General features: G+C 48.4%; 6 protein-coding genes across 6 annotated transcripts; 1 reads left to right on the top strand and 5 right to left on the bottom strand.

Annotated features, from left to right (window-relative positions):
- Nucleotides 1–889: 889 nt before the first annotated feature.
- TRV_03492 (uncharacterized protein) lies at nt 890–2,248 on the bottom strand (the record flags this gene model as incomplete). Its single annotated transcript, XM_003022382.1, has 1 exon — nt 890–2,248. One exon carries the CDS (start codon nt 2,246–2,248, stop codon nt 890–892), a length of 1,359 nt encoding a protein of 452 aa, XP_003022428.1.
- Nucleotides 2,249–4,251: 2,003 nt separating this feature from the next.
- TRV_03491 (uncharacterized protein) lies at nt 4,252–6,663 on the bottom strand (the record flags this gene model as incomplete). Its single annotated transcript, XM_003022381.1, has 1 exon — nt 4,252–6,663. The coding sequence occupies one exon, from the start codon at nt 6,661–6,663 to the stop codon at nt 4,252–4,254; it is 2,412 nt and encodes an 803-aa protein (XP_003022427.1).
- Nucleotides 6,664–7,544: 881 nt separating this feature from the next.
- On the top strand, nt 7,545–8,724 carry TRV_03490 (uncharacterized protein; the record flags this gene model as incomplete). Its single annotated transcript, XM_003022380.1, has 4 exons — nt 7,545–7,656; nt 7,748–7,907; nt 8,084–8,461; nt 8,574–8,724. The coding sequence occupies 4 exons, from the start codon at nt 7,545–7,547 to the stop codon at nt 8,722–8,724; spliced, it is 801 nt and encodes a 266-aa protein (XP_003022426.1).
- A 1,519-nt stretch (nt 8,725–10,243) lies between these two features.
- On the bottom strand, nt 10,244–12,623 carry TRV_03489 (uncharacterized protein; the record flags this gene model as incomplete). The annotated part of the gene is made up of 3 exons (XM_003022379.1): nt 10,244–10,661; nt 10,839–12,121; nt 12,207–12,623. 3 exons carry the CDS (start codon nt 12,621–12,623, stop codon nt 10,244–10,246), a joined length of 2,118 nt encoding a protein of 705 aa, XP_003022425.1.
- Nucleotides 12,624–13,216: 593 nt separating this feature from the next.
- Nucleotides 13,217–16,444, bottom strand: TRV_03488 (WD repeat protein; the record flags this gene model as incomplete). The annotated part of the gene is made up of 1 exon (XM_003022378.1): nt 13,217–16,444. One exon carries the CDS (start codon nt 16,442–16,444, stop codon nt 13,217–13,219), a length of 3,228 nt encoding a protein of 1,075 aa, XP_003022424.1.
- A 718-nt stretch (nt 16,445–17,162) lies between these two features.
- Nucleotides 17,163–18,080, bottom strand: TRV_03487 (flavohemoprotein, putative; the record flags this gene model as incomplete). The annotated part of the gene is made up of 2 exons (XM_003022377.1): nt 17,163–17,312; nt 17,373–18,080. The coding sequence occupies 2 exons, from the start codon at nt 18,078–18,080 to the stop codon at nt 17,163–17,165; spliced, it is 858 nt and encodes a 285-aa protein (XP_003022423.1).
- Nucleotides 18,081–18,649: the final 569 nt, after the last annotated feature.

Here is an 18,649-nt window from a genome sequence, read left to right as displayed (position 1 = left end):
CATCTGTAGGCGCTGAACTTCCTTGTTTTCCCATAGGTTCAAGCGGTTAACTAACGGATATATATATTGAGTGTACGTAAGTGAAACTACCACCGTAACAGGGTAGCCTTACCCTTCTCCAGGAAGAAGATTTGTGTCAGTCGGAAGTACTGCTCTCCCTTGTATCAGTTGTGTTGGTCTATATACTTCGTATTGTGTTCAACGCTTCTCTGATAAATGTGTCTTGTGACCCACTTCGGTCCCGAAGTACGTGCAGCAACATGCATGGATTTGACCAGGCCGATTATTATATCAGACTTAGTAACTGTTCCGGCGTATTACTCCGATAGTTATAGAAGGCTCCTTGCGGAGCGTTAGAGAGAGAACTTAGGGGATTCGATCCGAGCTTCTCTCAGAGTGTTTTTCAGCCTCGTAGCTTAGCTATCGAGGAAAATAAAGCCGACAGCCTTTAAGCCTGCGCCTCTGCTGGAATGAGAACACATTTCTCCCGAGCCCTATATCCGTTCATGCATTATAGCTGTGCCTCAGGCATATATATCTATGAAAAAAGTCGAATGTCAATCTCATTGATTTAAGCTCACGGTCCACAATAAGCTTAAGCGGAAGCGGTGGGGCGATTTCGTAGCGTTCCCGCCTGCTGGGCCCAGGAAGGTCAAAGGACGGGTAGAATTATTGGAAAAAGATAGATTTAGCTAACTACTACATAATGAGGACATGGATTCGTTCACTTGGCCCGTACATCGCACAAAAAAAAAAGGCATATATAACATTAAACCACCAAATTGGCACCAACTCCCTTTCCACAAAAGACATGGCAGCGATAAAAAAAAGACGCAATGCAAAACATGTTAAAGCGTTACCCGTACTAACTCACGGACGATGACTCTCGTTACTCTCCGTCGCTGTCACTCAAGCTATCTCGGCGTCTACCTCGGCCAGTACGACGATATCCTTTGCTAAGGGCGGGGAGTGGCTGATGATAACTCATGTTGCTGGTGCCGTTGTCAGACCCGTCAAGATGCTGATAGGAGTACTCAGACATGTCGAGTGGCTCAGTATAGCTGCCGGGCATTGAAGTGCGCTTGCGAGAGGTGGACTGCCGGTTGTTGCTGGTACTCGTTCTAGGTCCACGGGGGCGTTGGGAGTGCCGGGCGTGGCGGGAGCGACGTTCAGTATCCGAAACCTCTGAGCGGCTAGCCTCAGAGCGACTAACATCAGAGCGACTCGCTTCCGTACGGCTTGCATCAGTACGACTACCAGCAGTACGACGGTGGTCAGTGTCCCGGCGACGCGGAGGTGGAGAAGGTTCTCGAAGAGGTCGTTGCTCCTCTGTTGCATGGGAGACGGTATCTTCACCTGCAACGAAGGAAAAGCCAGACGCGTTCCGACCCCTGGAAATATCCATCTCTTCGTACTTATTGGTATAACCGGCCTGGCTCTGTGTCCACTGGCTCTTTTCATCATAAGTATAGGTATATCCAGCTTCGCTACCTGCATTATGTGTGTTGGTGTGGGTGTTGGTAGGGGTAAAATCAGAGCCATGGTATGTTCCATCAGCTTCACGATTCATGCCACCAACTTGCGCAGGCTTCTCGTGGCGGTACGCCCGCATATCTTCGTCGTGGCCGCCTTCCCAGTCGGACTCCTTCTGTCGACGCAACAGTTTCTTCTTCATAGCAATGAATCCTCTTCTCGTTCTACCCGTTTTACCCGTTGCAACGGTTTCCGTTTCCATAGCGGTGGTTGCGTCATCATAATCTCGGTATTCTCTGGCAACAATACTTCCTCCACCAAGGGCGGTACTTTTCGTGGCGTTGGAAAGCGTTCGGCCATCAGGACCCTTTCGTCGTAATACTGTTGATTTATAATCATCCCAGTCATTTTCTCGCCATATAAACCCTCCATTTTTCGCCCAAAAAAAGAACCAAATTGCTGCAATAACAAGCGCGGCACCAAGGAGGGCAAAAAGTGCCAGCATGCCTTGCATGTTGATGCTATGCGGATCGATCGCCCCTTCGCCATAGACAGGTAGAGGCGTGGTAGGTTCCTTATCTCGGGCTGCGAGAATCTTCGTCCCTTCCATATTAGTTTCGAGCGATTTCGTCGGCATATTTCTGGGCTCAAGAAAGTCCTTGATATTAGATGGCGTTGTCCGTTTTATCGACTTTAGGAACTCGGCGACAACTGAAGAGGATCCCGGGGATAAGGCCCCTTCATCTGAAGGGGCAACAACAGGAGCTGGAGCCATGATAACCTGATTCTAAATACAGGCAGTCTCAGTGACTACGCAAGGAATGCGTGCGGCCCCAAGATGGGGGGCTTTGCTTGCCGCTAAACAGGACAGCTCCGATGCTCTCCGATATAGTTCGAGTAAAGGTGGTTGAGCCTAGTGAAATGTGAATAACAAGGAACAAAGAGCAATAGAGGAACAAGTGACAGTTACCAAGTGATATGATTGTTGAGAAAGGGAGACTGGAAGTGGGCGACCAAGAGATGTCGCGGTGGCGGGTAAAGCAGGGAAAATGATGAGGCTGGGAAGTCTTTTGTTTACTTCTCGCCGTCGCCGGGGCAACTATCGCTTATGTCAGCTGAATTATATCACGTGGAATTTACCGCCAAGACTTACTGCGGGAGCTAAACCTTAATCGATTTAAAGCCACAAAAGGCAAAAAGAGACAGCAAAGCAAAAGCGAAAGGATGACGGTGATGCTGTCATTTGCATACAGAGATATTAACCACGGTGGCTATAGGATGACGGGCTGCTGTCCAACCAGGTAGGCAAATTAGCGTCGTCCACGTGTTTTTGAAAGTGTAATACATGAAACTATGTGCGAGAGTATATATTTGAGTCAAGCTATCACGCAGGAAAAAGGTGAAAGGAAAACGTATGTGAACAAATTAGAATGACAGCCTTTGTGTGTAAGTGTGGAAGCCCCCGGGTCCTTCGCCAGGGTAAAAAAGATAACACCTTAGCTAAAACTGATAAGGCGGAGGGAATACAAGCTGGCAGGAATTATGGTGAGCACTCTGTGTGACGACCTGGGGTCGCTAACGTATCAGGGCGGTCGGCGTCGAAGTGAAAAAGAAGACAAAACGCTGGCTGGGATAGTCAAATTGTACATTTTACAGGTCGATTCTGGTATGAACGGATGATAAACGTGAGGCTTTCGCATCGGGCCGCGAGGAAGAAACACGAGGGTCCTGAGCGAGAAGGCGGAACACACCCTCATGAACCGGATATCAACAAATTAAGTAGCGAGGTGGAAATATTAAAGGATGAAGCACGGCATCACACTGAGCGAAAAGAAAAAAAAAGAATAGAAGTTGGGTATGAAAAAAATGAGAATAATTAACGGTATAGAAGAAGGAATAGATCCAAAAAATAATAAAAAGGAACTAATCATGCAATGCGCACTTGAATTGCATGCAGGAAATGTAAGGTGGACAAATGGTAGGTACAGAAACAAATCCAAGGGTGAGGTGTAAATGCAAAACTTGGGGACGGGTCATTGGGATCGTGGGGGTAAGTAAGGGAATGAGATAGTGGGTAAATGCCTTAGGGATAATATTATCATAACCACATCAGATCGTCGACAACCGTACAAATCATAAGTAGGAGCGCGTGTATAGCATAGGTGAACAAAGGTAGTAGACGTAGCAGACGAAATAAATAGGTGATTGAAGGCGTATGCAAAGGGCTAAGGCAAAAACACGGATGGCGAAAAAACAGGTGAGGTATCTTGAACACAATGCATGCAAGAAATCAGGCCATTGATCAAAAGGTGTAAAAAGGTAAAAAAAAGAAAAAAAAAAGAAAGAAAGAAAGAAAGAAAAAAGGGCATCAGCAATAGTGCTAGGGAAAAAGAAACGCGGGAAAACATGAAAGGAAGCAAAATCAGTGATATAGAGGAAAAAGTGTAGACGACGAAAAGGGAGAATCAAAAGGCAGATGACCCCTTCCATAAAAAAAAACCAAAACTAACTCTTTTTTTATAAAACTTTTGTTGTATCCCGTCGACTTTTTTCTCTTTCCCTATCCAAGCATTCTTTTGTTCCAGGCAGAAAATAACTGAAAAAGAATATCAAACGGCCTCCCAAAAGTAAATAGATAGGTTGGTTGAACGAAGTCATGCGGACGGGGTAGGTATCTCCCGAAATATTCGAATATATAACTAAGCGTTTTGCCCATTTTGGTATTTTTGTGTGTTCTCGCATTGGTCCATGGAAGCAAAGCGGGTATTTCCAAGTAGTTTACTCCAGTAGGCCTCGTCCACTATATCCTGATCGGCTGGATCGTCGGCTGTCACGTTCGGCGCGGTGTTCTTCGCGCAGGCGTCTGATGTCGTCGGCTTCTCTGCGGCTGCTTGTGCTAGCGGTGTCGGAACGCGGTAAGAAATATCGATCCCGTTTTCGTCCGCCAATGTTCAATTCAACTCCTCCCTCCTCCCCTGAGCGGAAGTTGATGGTCTTCCCATCAATGGCATCACTAGATAGCCCAATTTTAACACCTCGGATGATCATGGTAATGCTGTCGTCGTCGACTCGGGAGCCGGTGGCACTGCCATTCTTGGTGTTGACATCACTGGTGTCGTCTTCTGAGTCACTGCTTTCAGATGATGAATCGTCTTCAATTGCATCATCGTCGTCGTCGCTCTCGGTTTCACTGTGTGGGATTGGAGGGGGCCGACGAGAAGCAGCCTTGCGGAGCATCTCAGTTGTGAGTGGTACTGGAGCTGGTGGCACTTGGGGAGCTGGGGGGGCCGGTGGGGCGGGCGGTGCTGGCGGATGTTGCTGCCTAAGCTGCTGTCGAGGCTGTTGTCGATGGACGCGAGAAATAGGGTATACTTGCATGGGAGGCTCCTCCTCCTCCTCCTCCTCCTCTTCCTCCTCTTCTTCTTCCTCCTCTTCCTCACTTTCAGTGTCAGTATCAGTTTCGCTTGGGCTTTCAATCTCTGGCTCTGGTTCTGGTTCAGGCTCGGGTTCAGGCTGGCGCTGGTGAATCGTCCGGGCCTTGGAGACACGACGAGAAGCCTTTCGGACCATTTCAGTAGTAAGCTGCGGCGCCTTCGGGGCCCGAGCGGCTTGGTATGCTTCCACTTCGCGTTGCTTCTGTTCTAAAAGATTCTCCTGTTCAATTCCGTATGTTGATACACGGCGAGGGCGGCGAGGAGCTTCTACAGCGACTCTGGCAGGCCTGGCAGCATCGTAGTATGTAGCGGTCCTCCGCGGCCTGGTGCTTGTAATCACCTGAGTCGTGCCTCTTTCTGGAGAGGGTTCACGAGCAGCACTGCGGCTCGTCCGTCGCTGAGGTTGGGGAGGTTGGTGATGGTACTGGTTAGCCCTTGGTGGTGGGAGTGCTTCGCGCATGCTAGACATATCGAATGATGGGGGACGATGAACCACAGTGGTGGCTGCCGGCGTGGTAACAGCTTTCTTCGGAGTCGGTCGCTTAGCGATGGGAATCACTTGAACAGGAGGCTGTGGCTGCGCTGGCTTGGATGCTGGAAGGCGAGGAGGTGGCATGCGGTAGTAATCTTCATCGTGATACGAGCGTGACTGCCGGCGAGCACGTTGTTCCCTAGATGGTCGGCGTTCCAACTTGCGATCCAAGTTTGGCATATGGCTCGGTGTAGGAGGAGTGTTTTCCACAACCGGAGGGCCGTAGACGGAGCCTCGTCTTGGTCGTTCAGATGAAGGTCGAGACATAGATGCGGTGCGGGGACGCTCGTAATGCATCATCACCTGGGACGAGTTTTCGTAAGACGAGCCCATGATTGGGGAAGGCTGAGTGTAGGATGAATCGAAAGGAGAGCCCATGTAAGCGTTCGTATAGGCTGAGGCAGAGAGTGGTGGACCGGCATGGCTGTTACCATACGGAGCTGATGGACCGCCTGCCATGTACATCATGTTCATATCAGGCACGATGCCGGGATGGAAGCTGACAGGGCGACTCTGCTGGTGGTAAGAAGACGAATTTGATCGACGAGAGTGTGTAATGGCCGGAGTGATGGACATGCCCATATCCATTGGTTGGTAGCGAGGAGTTTGAGGCGATGGTGGTACGTCGTACCCGGGGATTTGATTGAAGTACGACGAGGCGTCCATCATGTTCGGTATGATGCCCTGGGTGTGATATCCAAAGCGATCGCATTCGGCGCACACTCCGGGTGGATGCCTTCCTGCAGACATCGACTCTCGACGCCGGGCTTTGGGTGCATGTGTAAGAGCGGTCGGTCGATTCGAGCCTCGTGATGAAGGTGGCTTCATTCCATCGTGCTGCATTCCGTCCAAGTCTTTCTGCTCTCTCTCCTTTGCCTTGCGGGTATGTTGCTTTTCTCTATCCACTCCATCGCCCCGCGACCTCACACGAGGTATATCTCGTCCAGCCATGGCGTTGTTCATAGAAGCAGCGTACGAGCTGCTGGCACCGCTGGCACCGCTGGCAAGCGATTCTCCGCTACTCCCAATTGTCGCCGCAGTACGGCTTGAATAGCCAGAATCGCTGGCTCCGTCTGCGCTGATTATCACTGGGTGAAGGTCCGGCTTTGACCTTTTGGCGGAAATGTTTGCAACCCGTCTTGTTTCGGGGATTGCTACATTCGCATCTTCATCAAATTCTTCGCAGAAGGCGGCGTACGATTGCTGTGAGCTGACGAAAGACATGACGCGATTCAAAACGCGCAGGAAAGAATGGGTCGATATTTAGGTTCGGAAGAGAGCCGTGGTTTCGACAACTTCTGACCCAAACAAATTTGCGGAGCCTGATTGTTTGTTGATATAATGATAAACTTCAGTCGTTGGTGGATGATGTTGTCGTTGTTGATGTTTTGGTCGATGAAGTTGATGTCTTCGATGGCTAAGGGGGGTTTGTGTTATTTTTCTTGCACTCAATGTCCGCACCCCCTTTTTTACCACTCTGCGGTAGTAATGTTGCTCCCAGTGCGAAAAAGAGTGTTGTCTGGAAGCAGATATCTGCGTTTCACCTGTATACGGTTGCTCTGAGCTCCAATTCAAGTATAGATTCCAGTGAACAAAGCATGTGGTCCATCGAAGAGTGTAAGAGTTGAAAGTAGAAAACGAGAACGAAGTGGCTGTCTGTAGCGTGTGGGGGATCCGAGAACTATTATCTTAGTTGTCTTGACCAGCGCGGAAAGGGGTTAATGTTCCGGTTATATATTGATAAGGGGTTGGTTCAACGGGGTGAAAAGTAAATAAATAATAAAAGGCAAAAAAAAAGTTATATATCCAGGCAGTTATATGCGACTGAAGTATATAATTTTTGTGGCCCTTCTAGAAAATCGCAGGGGACAGGACTGGGATAGTAGTCCCGGAAACCGATGTCACGGAGAGTAAAAGAGAAAAGGGCTGGCCTTGCTGCTCAGTAATCTGGTAACTAGGCTTCTGTCTGGTCTGTACTCCGTAACTTTGATGGCTATAGCCGTGAGTATGCAGTGCTGCGGATGGCGGGGTTTTTGGATGCTTGAGCTGACGAAGGGTCTGAAACCGGGGCTGTTTCTGAGCCGGGGATGTCGACGATCGAGTAGATGCTCTCCTGGCGGAAGGAAGATGCAGGGAAACAGTCAAGAAAGGCGAGATTAGAGGGTCTAAAAGAGGCCGGAAAGGCTGCTGGACGGGGTGGTGGAGGGCGCAAGTCTGGTACGGTTGACCGGCTCAGCTGAGTAGATAGAGGGACAACGACGGCGAGGAAAACTGGGATACGAGACACGGAAGGTTTCCTTTTGAGCAGACCGGAGCGTCAAGAGTTGGACTGACGGTTGCACACGCCGTGGGAGGCTTTCGTCTGTCGTCGTCTTCGTCCTCTTTTGCTGCTCGCCTGCTGCTGCTGCTGCTGGTGGGCGGTTTTGCGGGCGAGCGAGCGATGTGACCCTCGGGACGACGATCAGCGTGTATATGGCCGAAGATAACGGAGCCAGACGGCAGAGCTGACTGCTAGTGATAATATCAGCAGCAAAGACAAACGAGCAAGGTGAAACTCGTTGTGGTTTGAGAGTGTCGGTTTGTGTGTGAAGTTGGGTTGACGTTGAGTTGTCGAAGTTGAGGTTTTGGTTGTGTTTGTGGGAAGAAAAAAGGACGTCGAGGTTTTTTTTTTTTGCCCTCTCTTTGACCTGGATTTTTTTTCTTCTTCTTCACCCGCAGGCCAAACGAGTCATCCTGCGAGACTCTGGTCGACCGTCTCCTTTCTTTTTTCTTCGCCGGTGGAGTCGACGGCTGTTTTCTTTGCTGGAGACAGTCCCGATTGCACGGCCGGCTTCATCACTGCCAGTGGTGGTGGGCTTCTAGAGACGAGAGACGGCCATGCCTACGCCAGGGAGAGAGAGAGAGAGAGAGGCAGAGAAGACAGACCGAGAGGGAGTTTTCCTTTCCTCCAGCTACGATCGAAGGTACGAGAGGCAGAGAAAAAGTTTCTACTTGCATATCCGTATACATATGGTACTAATATGTAAGTAATTAATACAGCTAGGATGAGCAGCAGCAGAGAATGTGAGGCAGAAAGAAAGCAGAGAAAGTGAAAAAAAGAAAGAAACACAAACACAGCCCTTGCGTTAAGGAAGACGCCTATGGAACCATGTTGAAGAAAAGGCTGTGTTCCTCGCTGTTACATCTGACGTTGAGTTGGCTCTTGGATTGGGATACAGACTGAGAATCAGGGAGAGCAGAGACAGAGAGGACAGGATAGCCACGCAGCAGGAGAGGACTAGTTAAGGGAAGAATCTGCTAGTTACAGGCTCTGACACACAGGACGAGCGAGATCTGCTGGGATGTTCGACTGTGATCCCCTGCCATGCAGCCTCTCTCTCCCTCCTCACTTGAAAAAAAGCCGAGACGATAGACGGTTGACGAGGGGCAAATATCGACAAGCCGTTTTACTTCGGAATGATGACATCGTGTGAAGGAAGAAAGAGGAGCTAACGAGTTATCTTTTTTCACCAGTGGGTCGAGTTTAAGCCGACTCTTTAGCTGGAGTCTGGAAAACTTCCCTTGATCCACCGCTTTACCATAAAAAGCTGATGTTTGTATACAAGCTGATACTAAACATAGTTAACTTCTCGGTTTTTGGCAGAGGAGACGGCGTCAACAAAGACAGCACTGCCGACAGGATACACAAGAATAGCCCTCAACGCTTCCCATAAATTATTCTTATTCAAGCTTACGAAGACCAAAAGCCTTCTCGCCGACGTTTCAGCCCATCCAGCCCCCCACGAATGAACGTGGCCGGGCGAGCCTGAACATTCAAAGGCCAAAATTATAAATATCAACCAGTATGTAACGAAATACACAGGCCATACCGGGCCCTAACCATTTTTCAAAAAAAGAAGCAAAAACACTTCCCTTCTCCAGTCCCTTGGCCAGGCGAAGGAGAGTGAAAAAAAGGAAAGAAGACTTTTTTTTTTCTCACTCCATGATCCGATGCTGCCACGATTGGGCTCCAAGATTTAGGCTTTCACACACTCGCACCCAAGGAGCCATTGGGCAGCAAAAAAAAGACACGATGTTGGCTTCACACCCTGGGGCGTTTTCCGAGGGCGACTCTGCGGCGAGGTTATTGCCTGCCTTCGATTGCTTGGATTTGTGTCCATGAGTCATCGGCCGGGCAGAGCCTTCTTCTTCCTTGCTCAACTACGTATGGAGTGCATACATGCATATTGATACAAGGCAGCAAGCATTCTATCTGACAGACGATACAGATACAGTGTATGAAACCGGTAGACTTGCGGCAGTCGCAGAGTTGATGAGATAAGCGTCCCGCTGCATCCTTGGTGCATAGAGCAGCCGGATATAAATGAATGTGCGCTAGGCAAGGAATACGATCCAAATATCAACGTCATAGGTGAAGAGATGTTGGGGGGAGAGGGGGGTGGAGGAGGGCTGGAGAGGATGGGGTTGGAGGGGGGGGGATTCCAGCTATCATTCCCCATCTATGCTACTCTGACATTGATTATAGTATCGTTAAGCTTGTTTGTTTGGCTGGAGTTGACTTTTACGCTTTTTTAATGTACGTATCTTTTTTTTTTTCTTTTTGGTCACATGAAGATTTGTTGGAGTACACAAAGGGTGTGTAAGTGATGTTTGATAGTAGCTAGACCGATGCGATGGCGGGATGAAAGGGAGATATCCGAAATTACATCCTACGGGAAAAAGAACGTTAGCCCTGAGCAATGATCAACGATATCGGATATCGAGATGGAGGGTTAGATGGAGATGTTAAGACAAGGAACAGGACTCACCGCTTGACAGGGTTCAAACCCAGAAGCCGCATGCCATTATGGAGGACTTGACGGGCGGACTCATAAAGCGCCATTCTCGCCATCTTCACCTCCGGCTCGCTGCCCACGACCTTCAAGACATCATAGCCGGAACTCAGCATGTGTGTCATTCGGAACAAATATGTCAGTATTGTACAAGGCTCCAGCGTCTTGGAGGCATTGAATACCACGTCCGGCCACTGGGCGAGTAGGCGGACTAGGTCGACGGCATGCGACTCTGTAAGTAAACTGAGGTCTGCACTGCCTAGTTCTTCCGGGTTGATCTCGGCCTTTCTGGTCACAGAGCAGACACGCGCGTGTGCGTATTGCAGGTATGGCCCTGTGTCACCCTCGAACGAGGTCATGTTCTCTAGGTTGAACTCATACCCGTTGATCCTATTCCGAGCAATACAAGTTAGTTTACCCCATGTTACTTTCGTCTATCTCTTGGGTTGGATTCTCCCCAGATGGCAATGAACAAGGCAAAAAAAAAGAAAAAAAAGGCTGTAGAATATAAAACTGTCCGAGGAGGCCCATGTATATTCCACGTGTGGAAGAAGATGCCGAACATACCGTTTACCGCTCATATCCTGCACCATCACTGACGTTATTCCAAGAACATCGGCGGTTGCCACTGGATCTTCGATCTGCTCGTACTTGGCTTGGTTCTTTTGCATGACCTCGTGCATTTTTTCTCCAACATCCTTTAGAATATCGTTTAGGAACTTGACTGTTCCTTTTCGAGTGCTCATTCCCCTAACCATACCGAAGCTGATATGCTCACAACGGTTTGCCAGATCCTTCTTTCCAACTAACTCTGTTGTCTTGAACAGCTGGGCAAGGTGAAGCTCCTGCTGAGCAGCTACAACGTAGATCATCTTATCGAACTGGTATTCGTCGTCTCGCTCAACGATAGCAGCAATGTCTCGTGTGAGATAGAGCGGCGTTCCATCCTTTCGGATCACGATGGCCTTTCCAAGCTTCTTTGCCCCGTGTTTTGCAAAATCGATGATGACAGCGCCTTCTGAGCTTTCCGAGACACCCGCGTTCTCCATGGCCTTGTAGGATTTCTTTATGCTTTCGTCCTTGACTTGGGACTCTCCAGAGTAAACATCAAAATCGATGTTCAGCCGAGCATATGTCTGCTTGTACTTGTCAATACTGAGATCTCGGAATCGCCGCCACAGTTCAAGTGCTTTCTCATCTCCGTCTTCCATGCTCTTGAAGTATCGACGGGCCTGCTCATCATAGCTTGCATCGACTAGTGGCTCGAGCTTCTTCTCCAACTCCGTGACATCTTCATTCTTCTCCTTTTTGGCTTTGATCTGCTCCTTGAGCTCCTTTATCGGGCCTTCCTGTGCAGCTACGTCTTGGTTGATCTTCACATAGACCTCAAATAGGTGGTTGATGGGGTCCTTCAGAAGCTCCTCTTCGCTGCCATACTTTTCGTATCCGCTGGCAAGCAGGCCATACTGCTTTCCCCAGTCTCCAAGGTAGTTGATTTTGAGAACTTCCCATCCTAGAATTGTGTATAGGTTGGCAATAAATCCACCAATGATGGTACTTCGAAGATGTCCGGCGTGGAAAGGCTTCGCAATATTTGGGGACGAGAACTCTACCACGAGTTTCTTCTTTCCTTTGCTTGCATCTCTTTGATCTCGTAGACCGACGTTTGGATTGCTTCCATATGCGTCTTTGTTTGCCAAAATCGAGCGGATCACGTTTTCGGTCATAGGTCTATGGCTGTAAAAGAACTGAAGATGCGCACCAACGACGACTGGTGGTTCAATCAGGTCAGATTTCGGAAATTTGGCAGCGATATCCGCCGCAATTTCTTGTGGCTTTTTGCCCTTTATCTGTAGTGCGGGTACCTAGAGCATAACACATACTCCATAAGCAACTATCAACACCACCGACCCTCAATAGCAAAACCAAACTTACAGGGAGAATCAAGTCACCCTTGTCCAGCATATTTGTCCATAGTATCTTGGTATAGACAAACGCCGGTTCCAGCCCTGAAGCTTCTGCGACCAACTCTGCAATATGCGCGCGGTACTTGTCCACTGGGTTGAAAGCAGGGTAGCAATTGGGATAACTCGACACCTCCGAGCTAACGGACTGAATCGACAGACTCGCAATAGAAGGAATAGCGTCTGAAGCCATGGTTAATACCGGACGAGTAGCCGTAGTCAATGATAGAGTCGTCCCGCGCCTGTCGATGTATGGTGGTGGGGTTCGACTTCGACCCAGGTTGCGTGGCAGCAGCCGACAGTAGCTGGAGAAACTTGATATGCTGATTCGAGGCTTGAATATGCCGGAGTATACAGTTAAAGAGCTTCGAAGGAGTTGCTGGTGCATCCAGAAAGCAGTTTTGCGCCGGACGCTGAAAGGTTGAAAGAATCGAAAAACTTCTTGGTGAGTCAAAAAATTAAAAGCGCGGATGGAGGTTTTGCCCCACGTGAGTTTATTGGTGCGAGGGAGCCAGCTCGGACTAAAGCAATTGATAGATCACGGCAAGGGATGGACGGCTTTTGATGCAGGAGACATGAACGAGAGACTTGATGAGACGGACGAGGCGGCTGTTTGAGATGCGAGAGATACAGCTAGTTATCGGGTCTATCTATTCCCGTTTGAGCATGGTCTTATCGATATCAATATGAGGCTGATACGCCCGGGATTGGAAGTGCAATTGGCAAGTAGGGTTAACTGCTTATTTTATGGTGAAATTGCGGCAGAGGTCAATAACTAGATCTAACGAGAAAGGAGAAAGCTCTAGATGCCATTATAAAATCAAAGTAGTTATTGCTGGGTGCTGGAACCACCGGAAAATCGACCAATGTCACAGAGCGTAGCGCCTTTCCTAACCACTGCTGTAGTAAGTACGTATTCCCCAGGACGGACAAAAGAGAAGTAAACCCAAGACTGAATATATTCGGGCAAGAGAGCTTGTGTTAAGAAGAACTCTCCTCGGTCGTTATGATACTACTGCTACCAGGGACGGCACAGTATGTTTTCTGGTTCCGATACTTCGCAAGCTGGATTTGGGTTCGGACATGATTGTAGGTGGTGTCATCGAGGTATTTACGGCGCATGGTAGCGGAGCCGCAAAGCTGCTGCATCCGTACCTGCATTGTCAGCGGCGTGGTAGCGAGTTGATCGGCGGGGGTATCCGGTGGCCTAGCCCAGGCAGCATAAGGTCCGCTGTAGTTAGGACCTTTTCCAGGGCCGAATTTGTCATGCCTGACTATTTGGCCCGACTCAATCAGCGCATTGGCAGCGCTCGCAGCACTGTCCAGGTTGCCCGCTAGTTCATCTCCAGCATGTTCGAATCGCATTGACTTGTCGTCATCCTGAGGGGATGAGGTGGAAAGTATGTGGATGCTACCACCAGTATCTCCAATGAGCATAGTCGTCTTATCAGAGGATAATGCTCCAGATGTAATATCAGTACCAAGATTAGCAATGTCCCTGACGAAAACGTCCTCTGTGGCAGCCATGATGTTCCAGAGTTTCACACACCCGTCGGAAGATCCAGAATAGAATCTATTTGGCTGATCCCCCCAGAGTGCAAGCTGTACACCTACATCTTGCTCCCTAATCGGTGGGCCATGCTTAAGTTTATGAAGAATCTTGTCGGGATTTCTCCAGTCCCACACATAGGTTGTTCCGTCAGTACATCCAGCAGAGATGTAGTTCTCATTGAATGGGCAAAAGGTCACATCATTGATATCAATACCAGGGCAATCATAGCTAACTATGTCCCTCTTACCCCTCAATGGATCATAAACATTTACCATTGACCGGATGTCCGAGCCTAAACCCTTGGAGCGACCACAGGCAGCTATGCCGGCAGCGAATAGAGGCGACGTCGGATGCCATGATATATCAAAAACATTCTGTGAGTTAGGCATCACATTCACTTGGCTAACGCCAGCTTCTTCCATTCGCCAAAGTGCGAGGTGACCACCGATCGGAGGGACGCCGTGCATATCCGTATTATCGGGTAAAGACATTCCTGCCGCAAGAAGATCTTTAGTATAAGAATTGACTCCCCAGGCTAAAGATGTCGGTGTCATGAGCTTTTTGTGACGTAAATGTATCTCCAATGATGAAGAAAGAGCAAGGCCGTACTCTTGTTCAACATGCCACAGCAGAAAGCTATTCTCACGATCAGATCCAGTAGCCAATCGACTATTATCAACCTTTGAAAGCGCCATAACTAGGACTTTCCCAGGGTGACGGAGAGTGGTGATACATTTAGTATTCTCGTGGCTTGAAGTATCCCATACCTTGACGGTTCGGTCATAGCTGGAACTGAACATCCGGGTCCCATCATTGGACCATGCTACTGCACTGATAGATGTGTAGAGTTGGGAGTCGTTTCCGCTTCCTCCTTCATTTGCTCGTGTTGGGTCAAATAACGCTCGCGGCATCCGATGATCGGGAAGTTCTTTAAGGCTATTAATAGTCAAATCTCCCACCACTAAGTTGTTTCGCCGGTTATACATCATATTCCCTGGAGAACAGGACGTTGCAGATCCGGCCACGAAACGAGTACCATCAGGAGACCATTCAAGCACCACGACATCCTGCGATGCGCCCTTCCATGACTTCCAATGCTCCCAGTTTTCATTTGCTGATTTGGCCAAGGTTTGATATATGGAAGCTTTTCCCCTATATACCCGGTATCCAAGTTCACGGGCTCTAATATGAGATAATACATTGGCAGAATCGTACGGCTGTAGATGTTCGTATGGTTTGGATGGATAAGCTCGAAGAGTTGACGGTGAGGTAGACAGCCAGCCATTTTTAGCATCAATTAGAAATGCGCGAAACGCATGAGAAGCCCGACGTCCTAGAATCTTTATTTCTTCAGCCACTGCTCGTAGCTTCTGTTCATCAACTTGTTGTAACAGAGCTTTAAGATGGGCATTAATATCGTTTTTCACAACAAGAGCAGAGACCAGAAACTTCTCTTTTAGAAACCGGCATATGGTAATCAGATGTTTAACAGACTTAATCTGTTGCGCCATTTCACAATTTCGGCAACCCAAAAGGAACTCCAGTATATCCGCGGTGTATCGTGAAAGAACCAGTTTTACTTCATGAAGGGTAGCTAATCTCTGAAGCAGACCCTCAATTTCACCGCAACCAAACAATTGCCGAGTATACTCGGTAATAAGGTCCTGGATACAGCCTTCGTTCCGTGTTTTCTCCCCGCTCCTCATAAAGCGGTAGAGTACGTTCAATTCATTCATGCATAGGTCAGCATGTAATAAAGCCCCTTCGCAACTAGTATTGGTATGCTTCTTCGTCTTCAAAAGGGATTCAAGGTCCTTTCTCTCCTTCAGAGAGCAGTAAGGTGCATACTCAGGTGCAAAGTCAACCAGGAGCTCCCTTACCACAATATGAGTAGCGGAGCGGTAACATACACGGCCCGACCCATTCAACGGTTCGGACACTGAACTAAGAGAAGAAGGTGGAGGCGAGAGTGGTTTGCTGGCTAGGTAGTTTTCTTCATTTTGATTTTGCGGACTACAACCCCGCGGTGTACGTCCGTAGTATTTGAGAGGGCCTTTTCTTCGCCTTGATGACCGGGATGCTGGGGGTATCGGAGCCTCAATACAATCAAAGAATGGAGAATCTTCCCTCTCTATTTTTTTAGTGTTCCTGCGCTTTAATCTTGTTGATGTATGGGAAATATGTCTGTGTACGGGTGGTTCAATTGATTGAGGTGTCCTGTCGGGTATTTCCACCACAGGATAAAGCGAAGACGATGCTCTCTGTGAAGGTGGACTTTCTGACTGCGTTTGTGTTCGATTGTTTATTCTGGAACTGTGGTCGTCTCTCTTTTTACTTCTCTCTGATGCCGTGGACGTCTCATTGGGTTCAGCTGCTCGTTTTGTAGGGATAACGGAGGAGTCCCGTGAGATACTCTCTGTGGAAGCATCATCATTATGGTTTTTAAAAGATAAAAAACAGCCTAAAAGTGCATTCGCTTTCTGGCTAACTCGTTCGATATCCGACTCGCTTTCTGATAGTGAGATTGAGGCTGGACTGGCGTTTGCTGGAGGCACTGCGGCGGCGCTGGTGCGGTTTCTCGAGGTAGCGGGCCTACTTTTTCTTGTAATAGGCCTGCAGCTCTGTTGACCTTCCGTCTTTCTATTTCGAAGGGGCATTTATCCTTAGTTTATCCGTTCCTCTGCCATGTAACAGCTTCTCTCAGGCTACGGGGTCCAATGCACCTATGAAGAAGGGTTAGTTGTGATTTGAGCCGCGCGCATTTCTTAGCAGAGTACAATTAGCAAAGATGACTATCAGCTTCAGTAGCTCACCAGTATCGCCCCAGTCGCTCAGAAGGAGTTGCTATCAGAACCTGGAACTGTGGTTTGTGTTCTTTGGTGTTTGATGGTTGACACGAGCTGAGATATAAACGTATTTAATAGTTAAAGCTTATCGTCCTGCAGCGGTCTTGGCGCAGGCGAGATAACAAGGTGCCTATTGTTACTATCAGATCTCGCAAGGACATACAAGCGGTATGAACGAAACGTTCTCTGACTCATTGAAGACGCGGGATTTTTATTGTTTAACAGGACTGATGACAATACTCGTAGGATAGCTTATTGTGATTATACAAGTAAGATCAAAAAGACATCAATCACATCGGATTTGGTAATCGTTGAATATGTTCGGCGTTACGAAGCAGTGAATGATCCAGCCACTGAGTGAATAAATCGATTAACATTAGATAAACAGTTACATACTCATGCCGAAACATATATTCGTGTACCCATTATGCATCGCTAACCAAGGACATGGCTTTGAATACATTTTTCCTTCCAGAGAAGCCCCATCTATGTTTTCATACCGCCCATAACAAGGAAATGGGAGACAGCCTTAGAAGCAGAAGACTTGGTCCTCGAGCTTGCTGACGAGATTGGCCTTTTTGTAACCCAAAGACTCTGTGGCCTTCTTCATGGCGCTAACCATAGGGGGCGGACCACAGATCATGATTTTGATATCGTCCGCTGGCGCAGGAAGATGGGCCTAGCAGTGAGATTTAGCAACAAGTTCAAAAATATGGAAGCAAGTTGAAAGAGCACTAACCTTGATCATGCTTGGGGTAACAAAGCCAACACCGCCTTGCCACATTTCCGGAGGATTGTTCAAAACGTAGTGAACACGGAAAGCCTTGTCAGTTTTGGCAAGTTCATCAAGCTCTTCCTTCAAAAGAATATCCTCCACATTTACGTTTGCGAAAATAAGGTCAACCTGCGTGGTATCGTTTCCTCCGTTGCTTGGTCTGCCCTTGACGATTGCTTTGATAACCTGAAGCATTGGTGTGATACCGGTACCTCCGGCAATCATACCAATATGTCGGGCCATGTTAGGAGTATAGACCATGGCACCCTTTGGTCCGCGGACTTTCATCGTGTCTCCGATTTTCAGGGTAGTCATGTGCTTGGAGATGTTGCCCTGAGGATACGACTTGATGAGAAGGTCGAAGTATCCGGCATTGTCATCAGAGGAGATAGGAGTGTAGGAGCGAACGATCTCCTTAGTCTGGCCCTCTACAAGTGCTGCAAGAGAGATATGCTGACCAATTGGTAACCCAAGGATGTCTGTTGGGCGAGGGAGGGCAAATCGGTAAATGGCAACGTTGTGGGAAACAATTGTTTTCTCCTTGAGTACAAATTTCTGGAACTCGTTGGGCTTCAGGACCTTCCGCTGTCCTACAAGTGATAATTTGTCAGTATTGTCGCCTGAGGATAGAAAATTATCACCGAGAGACGGGGTGTGGGGGAGGGGAGTCATTACTGTTGCTAAAGATCTTGTAAGCTCCGAGAACCACGGCCAACGCCACGGCATAGATAACCCATTCAAGCTTCATGATTGCAGTTCCAGCAATCAGCAGACCGGCAGGAATATAAACACCGTCAATATATTTGCGAGAAGCCCATGCACTTAACCCACACAGTCAGTATTTCAACAGTCTAGATGCAACGCTCGAATGGTACACCGAAAACAAACAACAAGGAACGGACCTCATTTTTATACCCCGGAAGCTGTGCAGACGGACCCGCAGCCAGAGTAGCGAGACTAGTTTTGAGGAGGGAGCTGTTCCGGCGAGAATTGGAACCCGGGGAGAAAAAACCGATCACGAGCAGGTCCAGCAGCAGGGAAAAAAACAGTTGGGATGTTTTCCGTGGCGTCACTAGTTGCTTATGTAATATAATCCTCCGCGCCCTATCCAAACGTCACAGACAATTACGTAGGATTATTAGACTTTCAAAGTCATGTGATAGGTCAGGTGCCTCGGGCTTGGCAGTCTGTGCTCTACAACCATCAAACGTCGACATCGACATTGATATCGACAATTGACG

Source organism: Trichophyton verrucosum, assembly GCF_000151505.1.
Source record: "Trichophyton verrucosum HKI 0517 chromosome Unknown TV-F-b-11a04.M13r1, whole genome shotgun sequence".
Classification (NCBI taxonomy): domain Eukaryota; kingdom Fungi; phylum Ascomycota; class Eurotiomycetes; order Onygenales; family Arthrodermataceae; genus Trichophyton; species Trichophyton verrucosum.
This window is presented reverse-complemented; position numbering and strand designations above follow the sequence as displayed.